At 44.2% G+C, this 15,719-nt stretch overlaps 2 protein-coding genes across 3 annotated transcripts in view; both read left to right on the forward strand.

Annotated features, from left to right (window-relative positions):
• Window positions 1–11,336, forward strand: LOC110156024 (protein-serine O-palmitoleoyltransferase porcupine-like). Of its 2 annotated transcripts, none has more exons than XM_055166409.1 (13): window positions 1–119; window positions 2,134–2,386; window positions 5,094–5,286; window positions 5,481–5,524; window positions 5,778–5,959; window positions 6,086–6,216; window positions 7,215–7,340; window positions 7,842–7,942; window positions 8,026–8,102; window positions 9,606–9,669; window positions 9,757–9,842; window positions 10,656–10,766; window positions 11,153–11,336. In XM_055166409.1, exons 2-13 carry the CDS (start codon window positions 2,179–2,181, stop codon window positions 11,249–11,251), a joined length of 1,422 nt encoding a protein of 473 aa, XP_055022384.1. In that variant the 5' UTR covers window positions 1–119; window positions 2,134–2,178; the 3' UTR covers window positions 11,252–11,336. The 2 variants fall into 2 exon arrangements, with proteins under 2 accessions (XP_055022384.1, XP_055022383.1); XM_055166408.1 differs by having other exon boundaries at window positions 12–302.
• A 1,724-nt stretch (window positions 11,337–13,060) lies between these two features.
• si:dkey-16n15.6 (organic solute transporter subunit alpha) overlaps window positions 13,061–15,719 on the forward strand; it is a 7,945-nt gene continuing 5,286 nt past the window's right edge. The window contains exons 1-3 of the mRNA XM_055165619.1: window positions 13,061–13,121; window positions 14,181–14,332; window positions 14,655–14,728. Of these exons, the coding sequence (XP_055021594.1) occupies window positions 13,061–13,121; window positions 14,181–14,332; window positions 14,655–14,728 (287 nt within the window). The remainder of the gene's footprint in view (window positions 13,122–14,180; window positions 14,333–14,654; window positions 14,729–15,719) is intronic.

The raw sequence follows: 15,719 nt of genomic DNA on the forward strand, positions 1-15,719 counted from the left end.
CTGCTCCACGGCTCCACGGCTCCTCCTCCGCGGCTCTTCCACGGCTCCACGGCGCACAGAGGAACCGGAGAGCCCGCATATGCGCCCGCACACACCCGGAGCACCGAGCCCCGCTGCCGGTAAGAGCCACAGTCTGTCGCGGCGCCCCGGAGACTCTGGTCCGGCTGCGTGTCCCGCGCTGGTCCGCCTCTTCCACGCGTCTTCCATCATGTCTCCGCGGCGGGGGCTTGTGTTTACCGGGGCGTAGGTGTGGGCACAGCCGGGGGGGACTGTGCGTTCTCTGGGAGCGAAGACAAACTCGGGTCGGTCTTACTTTTTTTTCTCTCGGATCTGTTGTTGCGCTGCAGGAGTGTGCAATCCATAAACCTGACCAAAAGTGCGCAATCCTCACATTTACCTGAGTCACTTTTTACAGGAATTTTACTTTTCAGAGTACTTTTCTAGCAGCATACTTTTACTTCTACTTAGGGTGACCCGGGTTGGGATGGTTGGTATAAATAAAATTGTGAAAAGAGCGTGAAACATTGTGCATTCTCGTGTCAGTCATAATTTGAGGAGCTTCTGTCATAGCATTTTTTTTTTTTTTGCTTTATGGTCATTTGCAAACATGGATTTCTGTATTTTGCCAAAGAAATGATAATTTATGCTCCTCTTTACTGTTGGCGAGGATCAGATTAGTCAGAAATTGTGATACTCCTGTTTTAGTCCTGTTTAGACCTGATGTAGTCCTGGTTTAGTCTTGGTTTAGTCTTAGTTTAGTCCTGCTTTAGACCTGGTTTAGATCAAATTGGTCACACCTGGCTGGGACATTTCTTGTATAAAACTGGGATAAATCAGTGGTTTTGGATAAATCTGCTAGGACAGGGGACACAGGCTCAAAACTGAAACTGTCCCTGGTAAAAAGGGACGTCTAGTCACCCTGTTCTACTTGAGTAATATTTGTGTTGAAGTAACAGTAGATGTGTGTAAAATCTCTCAGTCGTCCAGGTAGAATCCATGGCAAAAGGAGAAATTCAATTTGTCAAGTGGACAAAAGTTTATCTAGTCGAAACAGTTGACAAATTCAATTTCTCCTTTTGCCACGAAGTAACAGTACTTTTACTTGAGTAAAAGTAAGAAAGTAAGTAAACTTCCTCTTCACACTGTGAGTCGAAAGTGACAAAAGATTTAAGTGACAATACGAAATGATCTCAACATTTGTGTTTCTTGCAGCTTCTTCCGATCTGATTTGTTTTTGGTCGTGTCTGTTTGAAAATACCAGATTTTGTGCATTATTAAATGTTTTGTCCTTCAAATTAAATTACTTCAAATGATGAATCAGATATTACGTCCCCAAAACAATCAACTACGTAACAAGTAATATTCCTTCAAAATAATAGTAGTCTGCTCAAGTACAAAGTTGTAGAGTAACTGTCAGGACGTAACATCTGATTTATAACTTGAAGTCAGTTTAATATTAAAAATAAGTCACAAAATCTGCTGTTTTTTAAAGGACAGACACAAAAATGAGACAAACTAAATCAGATGTGAAGGAGCTGCAAGAAACACAAATGTTCAAATAATTTCATATTGTCACACGAAGCTTAGACTCACTCACAGTGGGAAGAAAAGCACAACTTTTACTCAAGTAAGAGTACTGTTACTTCAAAACAAATATTACTCAAGTAGGAGTAAAAGTATGCTGTCAGAAAAGTACTCTGAAAAGTATAAAAAATTACTCAAGTAAATGTAAGTGACTAGTACACACCTGAATGTAGAATGTAGTTTTGTTTGGAACACAACATTTTAATAACAGCCATAAATCTTTATAGTGTAACTTCGGGATGCCATTGCTCTGTCTGGAATGTTCCACAGTGTGACTTTAAACAGCTCTACTTTACATTTATTACTTACAATTACAGATGGTTTTGTAGCTCAAAAATACCCAGAAAAACAACATTCTGACTGTGAGCGGGGTCGCCTCTCCACAGATTTGACCTGTAACTTGGTCTGGTTTGGTTTCCATGAAGATAGAAAGTTTTAATGCCGTACTGTGAAACATTCCAGACAAAGCAAGAGCATCTCCATGAAGAAAAGAATTTGATGGAGAAGTTACGCAATGCATTTTTCTATTATCTCCGTTTGTGTGTGCAGCCCCCAGAGCCGTTTGCCGGGCGCGCAGACTCTGAGGCGTGGGGCATGGACGTGGGCATGGACGTGGGCATGGACGTGGGCATGGACGAGGGCATGGACGAGGGCATGGACGGGGGCATGGACGTGTGGAGCCGCCTGGAGCTGTGGGGGGAGCTGGCGCGCTCTTGTGGCCTGGGCACGGTACAGCAGGGCCTGGAGCAGCTGTGGGGGCTGCTGCTGCTCTGCGGACTCTGCAGGATCTGCTTCAGGATCGGTAAGACTCACAACAGCATGAACGTCTAAAGTGTGGTCAAAAGTATCGAAAATCAGACACTAATCGATACTGAAACTAATATCGAAACTTGATCCTCGTTTGAGCAGGTATCGATACTAAAAAAGTCACATTCACAGGACAGAAATGATCATTTTAGAATCATCTTGAGCTGTGTCAGAACAAGTATAAGGCCCCGTCCACACTAGTTCGTATTCAAGTTGTTTTTGTTGTGGATGCAGTGTTCGTTCACACTAATCCGATGGAAAATGGCTAAAAAGATGGAACGATCTGGTGCCTCCAGCTCCCACGAATTCATCTGAGTACAGATCTGATCCGGCACCGTGTGGACTCCTGAAAACACTGATACTCTGATGTAGATCTCTGCGCCGTGAAGTCATTTATCGACAAAACACTAAGAGACTAGAATATCTGTCCATTTATATAAACGTGTGTCTGTGTGTACGACCTGCAGACGTATAATCTCTGAAAAGTTTAACATGAACCATCTCCAACACGACAGAAACACAGAACAGACTCACCATCAGCAGAACACCCCTCTGTCACAGAAAGAACACTCATATTCCACTGAGTCGTGTCCTTTAGTCCGACAGAAACTAAACAAATATGCTCAAAGCTGTGTGCTGGATAGAGAAAGACTGTCTGTAAATACATACGGTGTAAAACGTAGTCTAAGAGCTCATAGACTAGTATAGTAGTAATTTAAAAGAAAGTACTACCATTTAATATTGAAACTAACTTCTCTATTGTCCAATTACTGTATTTTCCGGGCTATTAGACGCGCTCTTAAGCCTCTAACCCAATCAAAAAACGGCTGCGCGCCACAATCCAGAGCGCCCTATACACGAATCCACTCGGGTGTCCCAGCACGACTTCAGTAAACTACAAAGCCGCACCACCCGCAGAACACACAAACACACACAGAGCAGACAGCGACCGCACAGCGAAACACACCCACAGACACACTCATCACTCCACGCCGACGAGGAACGGAACGGAGGAACGAACCGAAAAAGCGAGCGCAATGTGCCGCTTCTAGACACGACTGAACAACTGAGTCACTGCGAACACGCCGACAATCCGTTGGTCCCAGACACACCCTCCCTACACGCCACAACTGAACAAAGCCCAGAGTCACCGTGAACGAACAAACAAACAAAACCACTCACCCATCACACTGTTGGGTTTCCTTTAAAGTCCAGTTTGGTTTATTTGTGAAAAAAAGTTTGAAAATAGACCATTTAATGACAGTGTGTCTTTGTTAGGTTTATCTAAACATTGTAAACAAGAAGAAAGACAAGAGATTAATTCAGTTTTACTCGCGAGGAGAACGGGCAGAGAGTGGGCATCAAAACCAACAGTCTCCACACGTTCTGATGACTCAAGGCCGTTCTCCTCTTTTTATTTCATTAGGAGGCCCTAGTTACAGAACGATAATTCTCAAGGGGAAGGGGAAACAGCAAAGACATGATAAGAAACTGATGCAGCTAAGCATAGTACAAATACATAAAACATGATTAACAATCAGGAGGTGCCTTAGGTCAGACACCATCATAACTCTTGCATGTGTGACAGTGGAAGTTGGCTTCATGTGAGGAATCATCTCGAGGTTCACTAGAGCGATAGGACACTGCACACAGTTGTCAAACACACAGAGGTTATTCAACAAGTGACAAGTGATTGGTACATTATAAATCAAAGAATTGTAGTACATAAATGGTTAACTCATAGGCCTAGAATATCACACAAGTATTTAGCAAATATGGGATAATAAAATTATTCTGACGGTCTTATAATCCAGAGCGCCTAATGGTGTGGAAAATACAGTAAATAATATAATTAAAGTATTTTTTATTATTATGGTGGTATCTGAAACTTTATTGAGTATAAGTAAGTAAAGGCCACCACACACTACAGGATTTTTGAGCCTTAAATAGTTTTTAACCGTGTGACAAAAAGTGCACACCACAAACACGAGGAGAATCTAATGAGATTTAAAATCTCCGATCACAAAGACTGCAGCGGGATCTGTCTGGGGACCACAGGATATAAAGTTGTGAGCGCACCTCGCTGTCTACAGTACAACCACTCGCTCTGAGACTTAAGTGTTCAAACATCAGACTCTGCACTTCTTGTTTAGATCCAAGTCAAAACTGTGATATTATTATTTGTGAAATGTGCAGCAAAACTTCAGATACAGGATTTTAAAAGCATAAAGTTTGGAGATAGACTCGACAGGAAGTAGAGTCACTGTCGCTAATCTGCAGCTTCACCTCGATCTGTGCGCTGTGTGGAGGTAAACAGACACACGTGAGGAACTACTCTCACCTTTTTACTTTTAATGAACGACCTCAATTATTTTTAAGAAGAATAAACGTTTACATGATCGAGAAATAAATTGATTCAGTTTTTCAAATCGGAATAAACCACCCACTTTCTTCGGAATTAAGTTTGATTCCGAATAATAATTTTTATTAGGAATTAAGTGTTTACATGGTCTTTTTAAAGTTCTTTTTTATTCAGAATTAAATTATTTTTATCCAGAATTAAAGCTCACATGTAAACGTGGCAAATGTCCATTTAAATTGCAGAAACAACTTAAACACAAGGAACTCTTTCTGAACACGCAACAACAAGTTAAACAAAATAAAGTTTGTTTTTGTGTTTCTGTCCCTCTCCCCGCGTCCAGGCTGGAGCTCGTCCCTGAAACACCTCGTCTCTGCCGGGCTGGGTGTGAGCGCCCTCTACCTGTTCTTCGAGGTGCACACGCTGTGGGTGCTGCTGCTCTGCGCCCTGTCCTACCTCCTCCTCCATCTGAACCAGCGCTCCAGAGGCAGGGGTGTGCTCCTGTCTCTGCTCCTGCTGCTCTTCCTCCTCACCGGGTAAGACCGTCACGGACTGGCTCCTTAAAGCTTCACTGTGCAACATTTCTGGTGGAGGGTTCCTACTTGTCTCCATGGAGATGTTATTGGTTTGCCTTAAACATAGCCATCTAGCATTCATTACGGGTTACATTCATTACATCACCATGGAGAAAAGCATTTGACACTGTTCTAAATGATTATTTTTCTCTCAGGGAGCTGCATTTTGTGGACCCTGTGACCTGGGCTAAAATCAGAGGTGAGCAAAATGAAATCAAATTTCTTATAGACGGGGTATTACGCAAAATTGACTTTTTTAGTGGTTTTATGTCATCCATGCACGTTTGAGTAATCTAGAGATCTCTCCTGGGCCCTGTTCAAACCCTCCTTATGGTTAGATGCAAGACTGTACACAGCAACTTGACAAACCTGATGTGATGTGATTTTGTGGTCCTCCATTAGGATGCACTGTTTATATATTTTATTATATAATTTTTTTTTTTTTTTTGCAGGGAGTCAGATGGTGGTGGCCATGAAGGTCATCTCTTTGGCCTTTGACCTGGACAGTGGAGCCGTGAGCCAGATGCCCTCCCTCCCTCAGTTCCTGGGTTATGTGCTGTTCGTGGGCAGCGCCGTGTTCGGGCCCTGGAGCTCTTTCTCCCACTACACGAGCGCCGTGGAGGGGAAGGCGCTGGTGAGTCAGACGCCCTCGTCCCTCTCTCACCGCCGACGTTTACAATACACACCAGAAATCTGATCTGTGTGTGCATGTGTGTGTGTGTTTGTGTGTGTGTGTGTGTGTGTTTGTGTTTGTGTACAGTCTCTGAGCTGGTTCGTGGCCTGTGCTGGAGGTTTGTTGAAGAGTCTGTTGTGTCTGGTGGTGTCCAGCTGTGTGGCTCCATACCTCTTCCCCGCCATCGTCCCCATCAGCGGCGGAGAGCTCACTGACAGGTACTGACAGGTACTGACAGGTACTGACAGGTACTGACAGGTACTGATGTGTAGACGAGGCCCCAAGCTGTAACACATTTCCAACTCTGTTGCTGTGTTCTTTAGCACCATCTGGTGGTTTAAATATGTACTGCTTCCTGTGCAGAAGCACTGACCCGGTGTGAACACGTGATCACTCATTTCTCATAGATGATCTGATATCCAACAAATCCACAGAAAACTGACCAAGAAAGTCTTGCAGTCTCATTAAAGAAAATCACAGCCTATTGTGCAATAAAGTCTGCAAATACATGATACAGGACAAGGTGAATGTTGTGAAAATGATAGTAAAATAATATAGTTTTTTTCAGTAAATCTGCAGTGAATAGAGTTTTCAACTCAAAATATCTGAGTTTTTAACTCATAATTTCGAGATTTAAATGTATGATTACGAGTTTTAAACTCATAATTACCTGTTTAAAAGTCATAAATATGAGATTTAAAGTTGTCTCTGAATCTGCCGTTGTCATGGAAGCACATGTGGAGGTGTCGTCCTTCAGCTCAGGACGTTTCCATGTTGCTCCATTTCCTCGTTAATTTGTGAATGTTGTAAAAAGACAAGAAACAGGGAGATTTCCACAGAAATCCCACATGAATGAGTAGGTGCACAGTGTCCATCTATGTAACTCTGTCCATGGAGCTGGTTTAATGTAAACGGGGGATGAAGCACCTTTGGCTCTGTGGTGCATCTGCTCTCCTGGCCCTGGCTGAGAATTGATGAGCTTTGTTTGTTTTATTTGTCTCTTAGGGGCAGTTTAAGTTTATAGAGCAGTAAAATACAATAATAATATCAAAGCTCAAAAGTCTCAGTGCAGCTCAACAGTTCGAGTCAACAGGTCCAGTGTCAGGGTGGTCTGAGGGGAGTAACAGTCCTCAGGACAGAAGTGTCCCTCCTCTGTGTCCTGAAGCCTGAGGATCACAGCAGTGACATTCTAAACACGTGTCCCTGTTGTTTCCAGATGGCTGCGTGCCTACGAGAACGCCGTCTCCTTCCACTTCAGTAACTACTTCGTGGGTCACTTGAGCGAGGTCACCAGCATGTTGGCGGGAGCAGGTTTCACACAGGACAAGGAGCAGACGCACTGGTGAGGCCTCTGACCACACACCAGGGTTTTATTTAAAAGAAACCTTTTTTGCAGAATGGACTTCTCAGAGCTTTTAGCCATGTTATAATGTTTCCTCTTCTCATTTACTCACTTGAAGTTGTATTTAGATTTCATTCTGCATTCAAGACACCATTTTTCCTCCCCTACCCCCATACACTCCTTTTGTGTTTAAACCAACTTTAAGGTTTAGGTTTAAACCTCTTTAGTGTTCCCATGGTCATGGAAATCCTCGAAAAGTCATGGAATCTTGTAAATTCAAATGAAAGTTTTGAAAATGTCATGGAATTTTAATTTTTTCTTTCACGCAACTGCAGCGTTCTGTTAAGTTCTCATTAGACATATAACATGGTAGAACGCTCCAAAAAGTGGATTTGGCATAATACCCGCACTTTAAACTGTCCAGAATCGATCCACAGGTGTCACAGATTCTACCTTTACCGCAGTCAGAAGCTCAGTGTGTGTTGTCTGTGGTGTGTGCAGGGACATGAGTGTGGTCAGACCTCTGCAGGTGGAGATGCCGCGCTCTCTGGTGCTGGTGGTCACCTCCTGGAACATCCCCATGTCCCAGTGGCTCAAGACCTGTGAGCTTCACCCTTCACACAGCTCCTCTCTGCTCTGTGATGGTGCATGTTGAGGTTTAATCTGTTCTGTCTGTGCTCCTCAGATGTGTTTAAAAACGCCATGAGACTGGGCACCTTCTCCGCCATCTTGGTCACCTACACAGCCAGTGCTCTGCTGCACGTGAGTACGGTTTTTAAAGTACCATAGTTTACTCCACAATACTGCTGTCATGATACTAAAATTTCAAACTTTGATACTAGGAAATTTACTGGATAATAAAAAAAAAAGACTCTTCATACTTTACGCTTCACACTGATGATCATGTGTGTCAATATTTATTCTTTTTCACCCTCAGCTCTAGTCAGGCTGGCGCCACCTAGTGCCTCCGCTCAATTTCATTTCTCTCCAGTGACTAGGTCAGGAATCAGAATACACTACTAAGGCTGCGCGGTCAGACAGTTTCTATGAAGTGAAACGACGTAAACCCGGCTGATGAATCAGGCTACCTCAGCTCCATCAACACCATGAGCCAGTTTGACGTCTTTTCTTTACACTTTTTCTGCGTTTCTCTGTATCATCTTTTTCTCTCTTTTGCGGTTCTCCCTCTCTGTGTACTTACGGGGCAAAGTTAAAGCCACATGACTCATAAAGGTAAATAATTTTTACAAATAAAATATATAAAAATGAATAACCCTCACCTATGGTCATGAGCTCTGGGTAATGACCGAAAGAACAAGATCACGGATACAAGCGGCCGAAATGAGTTTCCTCCACAGGGTGGCTGGGCGCTCCCTTAGAGACACACGGGAAGAGCTCGGAGTAGAGTCTGAGAGTCGGAGTTGAGAGGAGCATTTGAGGGGAGGGCATCTGTTCTGATGCCTCCTGGACGCCTCTCTCGGGAGATGTTCCGGGCATGTCCCATCAGGAGGCCCCAGGGAAGACCCAGGACACACTGGAGGGACTGTGTCTCTGGGCTGGCCTGGGAACACCTTGGGGTCCCCCACTGGAGCTGGAGGAAGTGTCTGGAGTGAAGGAAGTCTGGGAGGTCAAGTGAAAGAAATGGATGGATGGAAAATGAATAACAGTCCAATGAGATTCGTTTGGTCTTCGGATATTTTATGTTATTAGGTTCTTTTTACAGATCAAGAGTTTGTTTTGATACCTGACAGTTTCGACTGCTCCCTGTGCTCTTCCTCAGAGTCTCTTGATGTTGCTGAAATGTGTCCAGTCAGCAGATTTATACAGGTTTTGGCGTCCTGTCCTGAGGAAGTGGGACTGCAGGTGGTGCTGTCGTCCTGTCTCCACCGGTAGGAAGACAGAGACAAAACCTGTTTAAATCAGCTGAACAACACGTCACAGCAACATCATGAGACTCTGAGGAAGAACACAGGGAGCAGTCGAAACTGTCAGGTATGAAAACAAACTCTTGGTCTGTAAAAAGAACCTAATAACATAAAGTGAATAACAGTGGTTTTCTGACACATCTTAATATTTGAACGGATAAAATAATAACTTTATCGCCAGCTACAAAATGTGTCCTGCGTTTGACCCAACTTTCTCTGGTGCAGTGAGAACCACAGAGCAGTTCTTGGGGGCCCATCTCTGGATCCTGAGCTAGTCTTGGTCAGGACTGCCTCAGCTGGAGGATCAAACTCATAACCTTCTTGCTCCTTCTCTCCCCAGGGCCTGAGCTTCCACCTGGGGGCCGTGCTTCTGTCTCTGGGCTTCCTCACGTACACAGAACACGGTAAAAACACAAACGCGATCATGCACATGCACGCAGCTCCATGTTTCACTCTGGCTCATTCTCTGTTTTGCGTTTGTCTCTCCTCAGTTTTGAGAAAGAAGCTGGCGGTCATCCTGAGTGCGTGCGTGCTCTCCCGACCCTGTCCCCCCGGCTGCACCCACCAGCACAAAAAGGTACCACACAGAACCGCACACTGACACCCGCTCCGAGTTCTTCTCTCAAACAGAAAACTCCACACACCTTCACTAGAATCACATGAAAACTACATGACATCACAAGGTGGAACAGAGCATTTTCAGCTTTAGAGATGTAGAACAGACTAATAATAAAGATTTAATCAAACACGTGTGAATGAAACAAAACACAATTCCAGGTCTGTTTTTGAGGAGAGTCAATTTTGGGTAATATACCAGTGGTCCCCAACATTTTTTGTGTCAATGACCGGTTCGCTCTTTGCTTTTCGGGACAATATTTTCACGGACAGGCAACATATAAGAGGAGGCGCAGCCCATGGTTTAGTCCTGGTTAAATCCTGTTTTAGTCCTGATTTTAGACCTGGTTTAGATCAGATTTTAGTCCTGGGTTTAGTTCTAGTTTAGGTCTGGTTTTAGTTCTGGTTTAGTCCTGGTTTTAGTCCTGATTTTAGCCCTGGTTTTAGTTCTGGTTTTAGTTCTAGTTTATTTCTGGTTTAGTTCTGGTTTTAGTTCTGGTTTTGAAGTGTGGAAAACACAGGTGGAGCCACAGTCTCTGACTCTGAGAGGGGTCGCCTCTCCAGAGATTTGACTTGTAATTTGGTCTGGTTTGGTCTCCATGAAGATAGAAAGGTTTCATGCCATACTGTGGAACATGGAGCCTCCAGAAAAGTTACTCCTTTAAAACAAGAGTAAAGGAGATTTGAATGGAAAGAAAAAATGTGTTGTATGAATCGAGCCCAAACCCTGAAGTCCTGAAGTCCTTCTGAAGTCCTTCTGCGCTCTCCTCTGCAGGACCTGTGGGTGGTGGCGTTGAACCTGTGCTTCACGTTCCTGGCCGTGCTGCACCTGACCTACCTGGGCTCCATGTTCGACCCCGGGCTCACGGAGGAGGAGGCGGAGATGGTAAGAGCCACATGACCTAAGGCTGTTTTACAAACCTGGTACAAGTGAAAGATATACAAGTGTGCCTCTGCCTAAGTGTGTCCTGGACGTCACTGTTTTTAGCGTTATTTACACTTTGGGATGCACCGATACCGATTCTGGCATTGAATATCGGCACAGATACTGAAAAAATTAGCTGTCGGCTGATTGGGTATCAGTTCCATGATATTGGTTCCGCCCATATCCTGGTTGGGCCTTTAATTGGGTGTAGTACGGCTATTTACTGCCTGATTTTGGACCATAATGTTGAAACTTTTATTCATACAAAGCTGTTCAGCAGCTGTTCAAATGTATTTTATTTTATTTAGATCTTCCGGTGTGATTTGGTTGTTCTCTCTGTGTTTCAGGGCTACGCGGCGGCCCACACCCTGCAGAGATGGTCTGAGCTGCACTGGACCAGTCACTGGATCATCGTCCTCACCTGGCTCCTCTGCCGCTGCCTTTAGCCCCTCCCCCTGCACCTGCCACTGCCTCTAACCCCTCCCCCTGCACCTGTCTCATGTACATACACTGTTACCGTTTTGTATATCTGCTCTATTTTCTATACACTTTTTAAATAAACGATTTTCAGTAAATAAAATGAATCCGAGACTTTTCCTGTTGGTCCGGCTGTGACAAAGCGCCGCAAAGAAAAATAAAATACTACAGTGAAATAACACATGCACTGGGGCCCACAGTCCACTAGGGGGCCTCAGTGTAAACAAAAAAGTTAAGAATGTAACTATAGTTCTATGACTGTTGGGGGGATTAAATAGAATTTGAGTTGTAACTGTTTTTTCTTTTATGGTTTAGTTACATTTTTTCTCACTGTACAATTATTAAACATATTTTTTTTATTTTAAAATATTTTTAGGAAGTGATAACTAATTAATTAACAATTAACCCTTTTTTTCACCCTGCCCCCTATTTCAGCACTAGACCAGGACTAAAAAAAAACAAAAAAGCATTAAACTGGGGCTGAACCAGGACTACATTAGGACTACACTAGGGCTACATTAGGAATAGATCAGGACTAAACCAGGGCTACACCAGGATTAGACCAGGACTACACCAGCTATGAACCAAGACTGAACCAAGACTGAACCAGGACTACACCCAGGATAAACCAGGACTGAACCAAGACTGAACCAGGACTACACCAGGGATGAAACCGGGATGAAATAGGGACTACACCGAGGCTACATTGAGACCAGGACTACATGAGGACGCCTCCTCTTTTATGACTCCTCAGATGGACTTTGGGACCCTGTTGGACCGTCCTCACCTGTGTCTAGTCAATCATTAGTCGAGTCTACAGAGAAGAAGAAAGAGCATGAAGTCTGAACGAACAGCGTGAAAACAAGACAGGTGTGAGGACAGGGGTGAGGACAGGTGCTCCTACAGGTGTGAGGACAGGTGTGAGGACAGGTGTGAGGACAGGTGCTCCTACAGGTGTGAGGACAGGTGCTCCAACAGGTGTGAGGACAGGTGCTTCTACAGGTGTGAGGACAGGTGCTTCTACAGGTGTGAGGACAGGTTTGAAGACAGGTGTTCCTACAGGGGTGAGGACAGGTGCTCCTACAGGTGTGAGGACAGGTGCTCCAACAGGTGTGAGGACAGGTGCTTCTACAGGTGTGAGGACAGGTGCTTCTACAGGTGTGAGGACAGGTGCTTCTACAGGTGTGAGGACAGGTTTGAGGACAGGTTTGAAGACAGGTGTTCCTACAGGTGTGAGGACAGGTGTGAGGACAGGTGTGAGGACAGGTGTGAGGACAGGTGCTCCTACAGGTGTGAGGACAGGTGCTCCAACAGGTGTGAGGACAGGTGCTTCTACAGGTGTGAGGACAGGTGCTCTACAGGTGTGAGACAGGTGCTTCTACAGATGTGAGGACAGGTTTGAAGACAGGTGTTCCTACAGGTGTGAGGACAGGTGCTCCTACAGGTGTGAGGACAGGTGCTTCTACAGGTGTGAGGACAGGTGCTTCTACAGGGGTGAGGACAGGTGTGAGGACAGGTGCTCCTACAGTGTGACAGGTGCTTCTACAGTGTGACAGGTGCTTCTACAGGTGTGACAGGTGCTCCTACAGGTGTGAGGACAGGTGTGAGGACAGGTGCTTCTGCAGGTGTGACAGGTGCTCCTACAGTGTGACAGGTGCTCCTACAGTGTGGCAGGTGCTCCTACAGTGTGACAGGTGCTCCTACAGTGTGACAGGTGCTTCTACAGGTGTGACAGGTGCTTCTACAGGTGTGACAGGTGCTCTTAACCCTCAGACACCATGAGGTTAAACTGCAGCTGGATCGGGCCGGAGATTCCTCTGTCCTCGGAGATCTTCAGCGGTGAGAACTCCTCTCAGAACATGCAACTAAAGCTGCACTGTGTAACTTTTCTGGTAGCGGATGCATCAAACGCTTTTCTCCATGGAGATGTTTTTGCTTTGCCTGGAATGTTTCACAGTGTGGCATTAAACCTTTCTATCTTCATGGAGACCAAACCAGAATGTTTGTTTTTCTAGGTACTTTTGAGCCATAAAAACACCTGTAATTGAATAAAAGTAAGACAGAGCTGATTAAAGTCACACTGTGGAACATTCCAGGCAGAACAGTGACATCTCCATAGAAACAAGCAGGTGACAGACCCCAACCAAAAAGTTACACAGTGCAGCTTTAGGGAACAAAATTGCTGGAAATGATGCTCTATTTTCCAAACATCACCTTTGTCTCAAGATATAAATCATGAAATATGTGTTTTTAAAACTTCTACTACTACTACTACTACTACTACTTCTTCTACTTCTACTACTACTTCTGCATTTATATCTACTTCTACTACTACTGCCACTACTACTTCTACTACTTCTTCTACTTCTACTACTACTTGTGTTACTTCTAGTACTACAACTACTACGTCTACTTCTACTTCTACTACTACTTCTACTACTACTACTACTACTACTACTTCTACTACTACTACTACTACTACTACTGTCTACTTCTACTACTACTTCTACTACTGTCTACTTCTACTTCTTCTTCTACTACTACTACTCTACTTCTACTACTACTACTTCTACTACTACTACTCTACTTCTACTACTACTACTACTACTCTACTTCTACTACTACTTCTACTACTGTCTACTTCTACTTCTACTACTTCTTCTACTACTACATCTACTTCTACTACTACTACTTCTACTACTTCTACTACTACTTCTACTACTACTACTACTCTACTTCTACTACTACTACTACTACTCTACTTCTACTACTATGTCTACTACTACTTCTACTACTGTCTACTTCTACTTCTATTACTTCTTCTACTACTACTACTTCTACTACTACTACTACATCTACTTCTACTACTACTTCTCCTTCTTCTTCTCCTTCTTGTAGCGATCAAAGATGAGCTGTGGTTGTTCCTGATCCCGGCCGGTCTGGCTCTGATCACACTCGCTCTGTTTCTGGAGGAGGTCGGTTTCTTCCTGCGTAAAGTCCAGTCTCCCCGGCGACGACAGTTGTCCCTCTGGATCCTGGGCATGTACCCGGTAATGTCCTCCCTCCACAAATACACAAAAATGAGTCGTGGTTTGAATAGTCGCAATTATTACAGATGTTAAGATGTTTTGTGGAGAAAAAATAAAACTGTGAATATGCTTCTTTTCTCACGTCATAATCCAAATGATTAAGTGCTTATTAACAGTTATTTCAGTAATGTTAATAATAATTTAAATTGCGTTTTTTTGGACACTCAAAGACTGCTCCATCGGCCCCTCCGACCACCGTCACTCACACACAACACTTTCATATTAGACAATGTGAAGTGTCTTGCAGTTTTTGTGACTTGACTCCTGTGTGTTCTGTGTGCAGGTCTTCGCTCTGTCGTCTCTGGTGGCTCTGTACGTCCCTCGCTCCTCGTCCCTCTGTAACTTCCTGGCTTCACTGTGAGTGTGAACAGAGAGGCTCCTTTACTCACCACTCTGTGTTTTTGTGTTGGTAAAGACGATTTTCACATTAGTGGGGCATCAGGGCCTTCAAGTTTTCTCTGCTGGCCTAAAAACATATCTGAATCACAGACTGGTGTTAATTATATTATTATTACATAATTCCAAATGGTCTGTCCGTTTCCTTTCAGAGCTTTTCCGATGCTTGTGTTGCTTCCAGACATGGATTTTCATATTAAAGCTTTTGACCAATCACATTTCAGCATCACTTGTTGCTAGGCAGAGTCAAAGTCAAATAAGTGTCCCTGAGGCCTTCACAATCCGTTCTGCAGGAACTCGAACACAAAATAAATGTCCATGAAACTGTTGCTTCAACCAATCAGACTTTGAGTTGGTATCGCCAGGGCCTTTAGCAGCGAACGACGTCACCGGATTCAGACCTGTGATTGGACAGACAGAGAGCGAACCAGACAAAGCAGCAAACTGTATCTGCAGCGGAACCAGGACTAAACCAGGACTAAACCAGGACTAAACCAGGACTAATCTTGGAATTGAGAGAGAGCGAGAGGGAGTGAGAGAGTGTCCTCAAAGCGCAATCAGGCGACAGCTGCACTGAGCCCCGTGCAGTGCAGGGCCCCGACCTCGGCGTGGTCCTTTGTAGAGATGCGCGGATTGCGGTTACAACCGCGGTATCCACGGTTAATCCGCGGGTCGGACGGATGACGTGACGAAAAATTATATTTTAATTAAATTTGGGCAGGTGGCGGTTTAACTACTAAAAAAAAAAAAAAAAAAAAAAAAGTTATTATTAGTATTGTTACCTACATCTGAAAAGACGAGTGTCATTGTCTGTGCTTGTAGTATGAAGTGTACGTCATGTCCTTAATTAGCCCATTTGACCTCGTTTTTATGTTCTGAAGGTTCAGGTTGTGTCGGGTTATTGATGCCTAAGGTTTACGAGGCACATATTATATGCAGTTTATTTTATTAT

Source organism: Boleophthalmus pectinirostris, unplaced genomic scaffold (assembly GCF_026225935.1).
Source record: "Boleophthalmus pectinirostris isolate CB_2022bp ecotype Guang Dong unplaced genomic scaffold, ASM2622593v1 HiC_scaffold_8, whole genome shotgun sequence".
In the NCBI taxonomy this organism is placed as follows: Eukaryota; Metazoa; Chordata; class Actinopteri; order Gobiiformes; family Gobiidae; genus Boleophthalmus; species Boleophthalmus pectinirostris.

Bases quoted from the DNA above. Each gene is read 5' to 3' on its own strand.
- LOC110156024 (XM_055166409.1), top strand. From the start codon at position 2,179: ATGGACGTGGGCATGGACGTGGGCATGGACGTGGGCATGGACGAGGGC. The intron at 5,287-5,480 runs GTAAGACCGTCA...TTTTTCTCTCAG, and splicing joins CTGCTCTTCCTCCTCACCGG to GGAGCTGCATTTTGTGGACC. The intron at 7,943-8,025 runs GTGAGCTTCACC...TGTGCTCCTCAG, and splicing joins GTCCCAGTGGCTCAAGACCT to ATGTGTTTAAAAACGCCATG.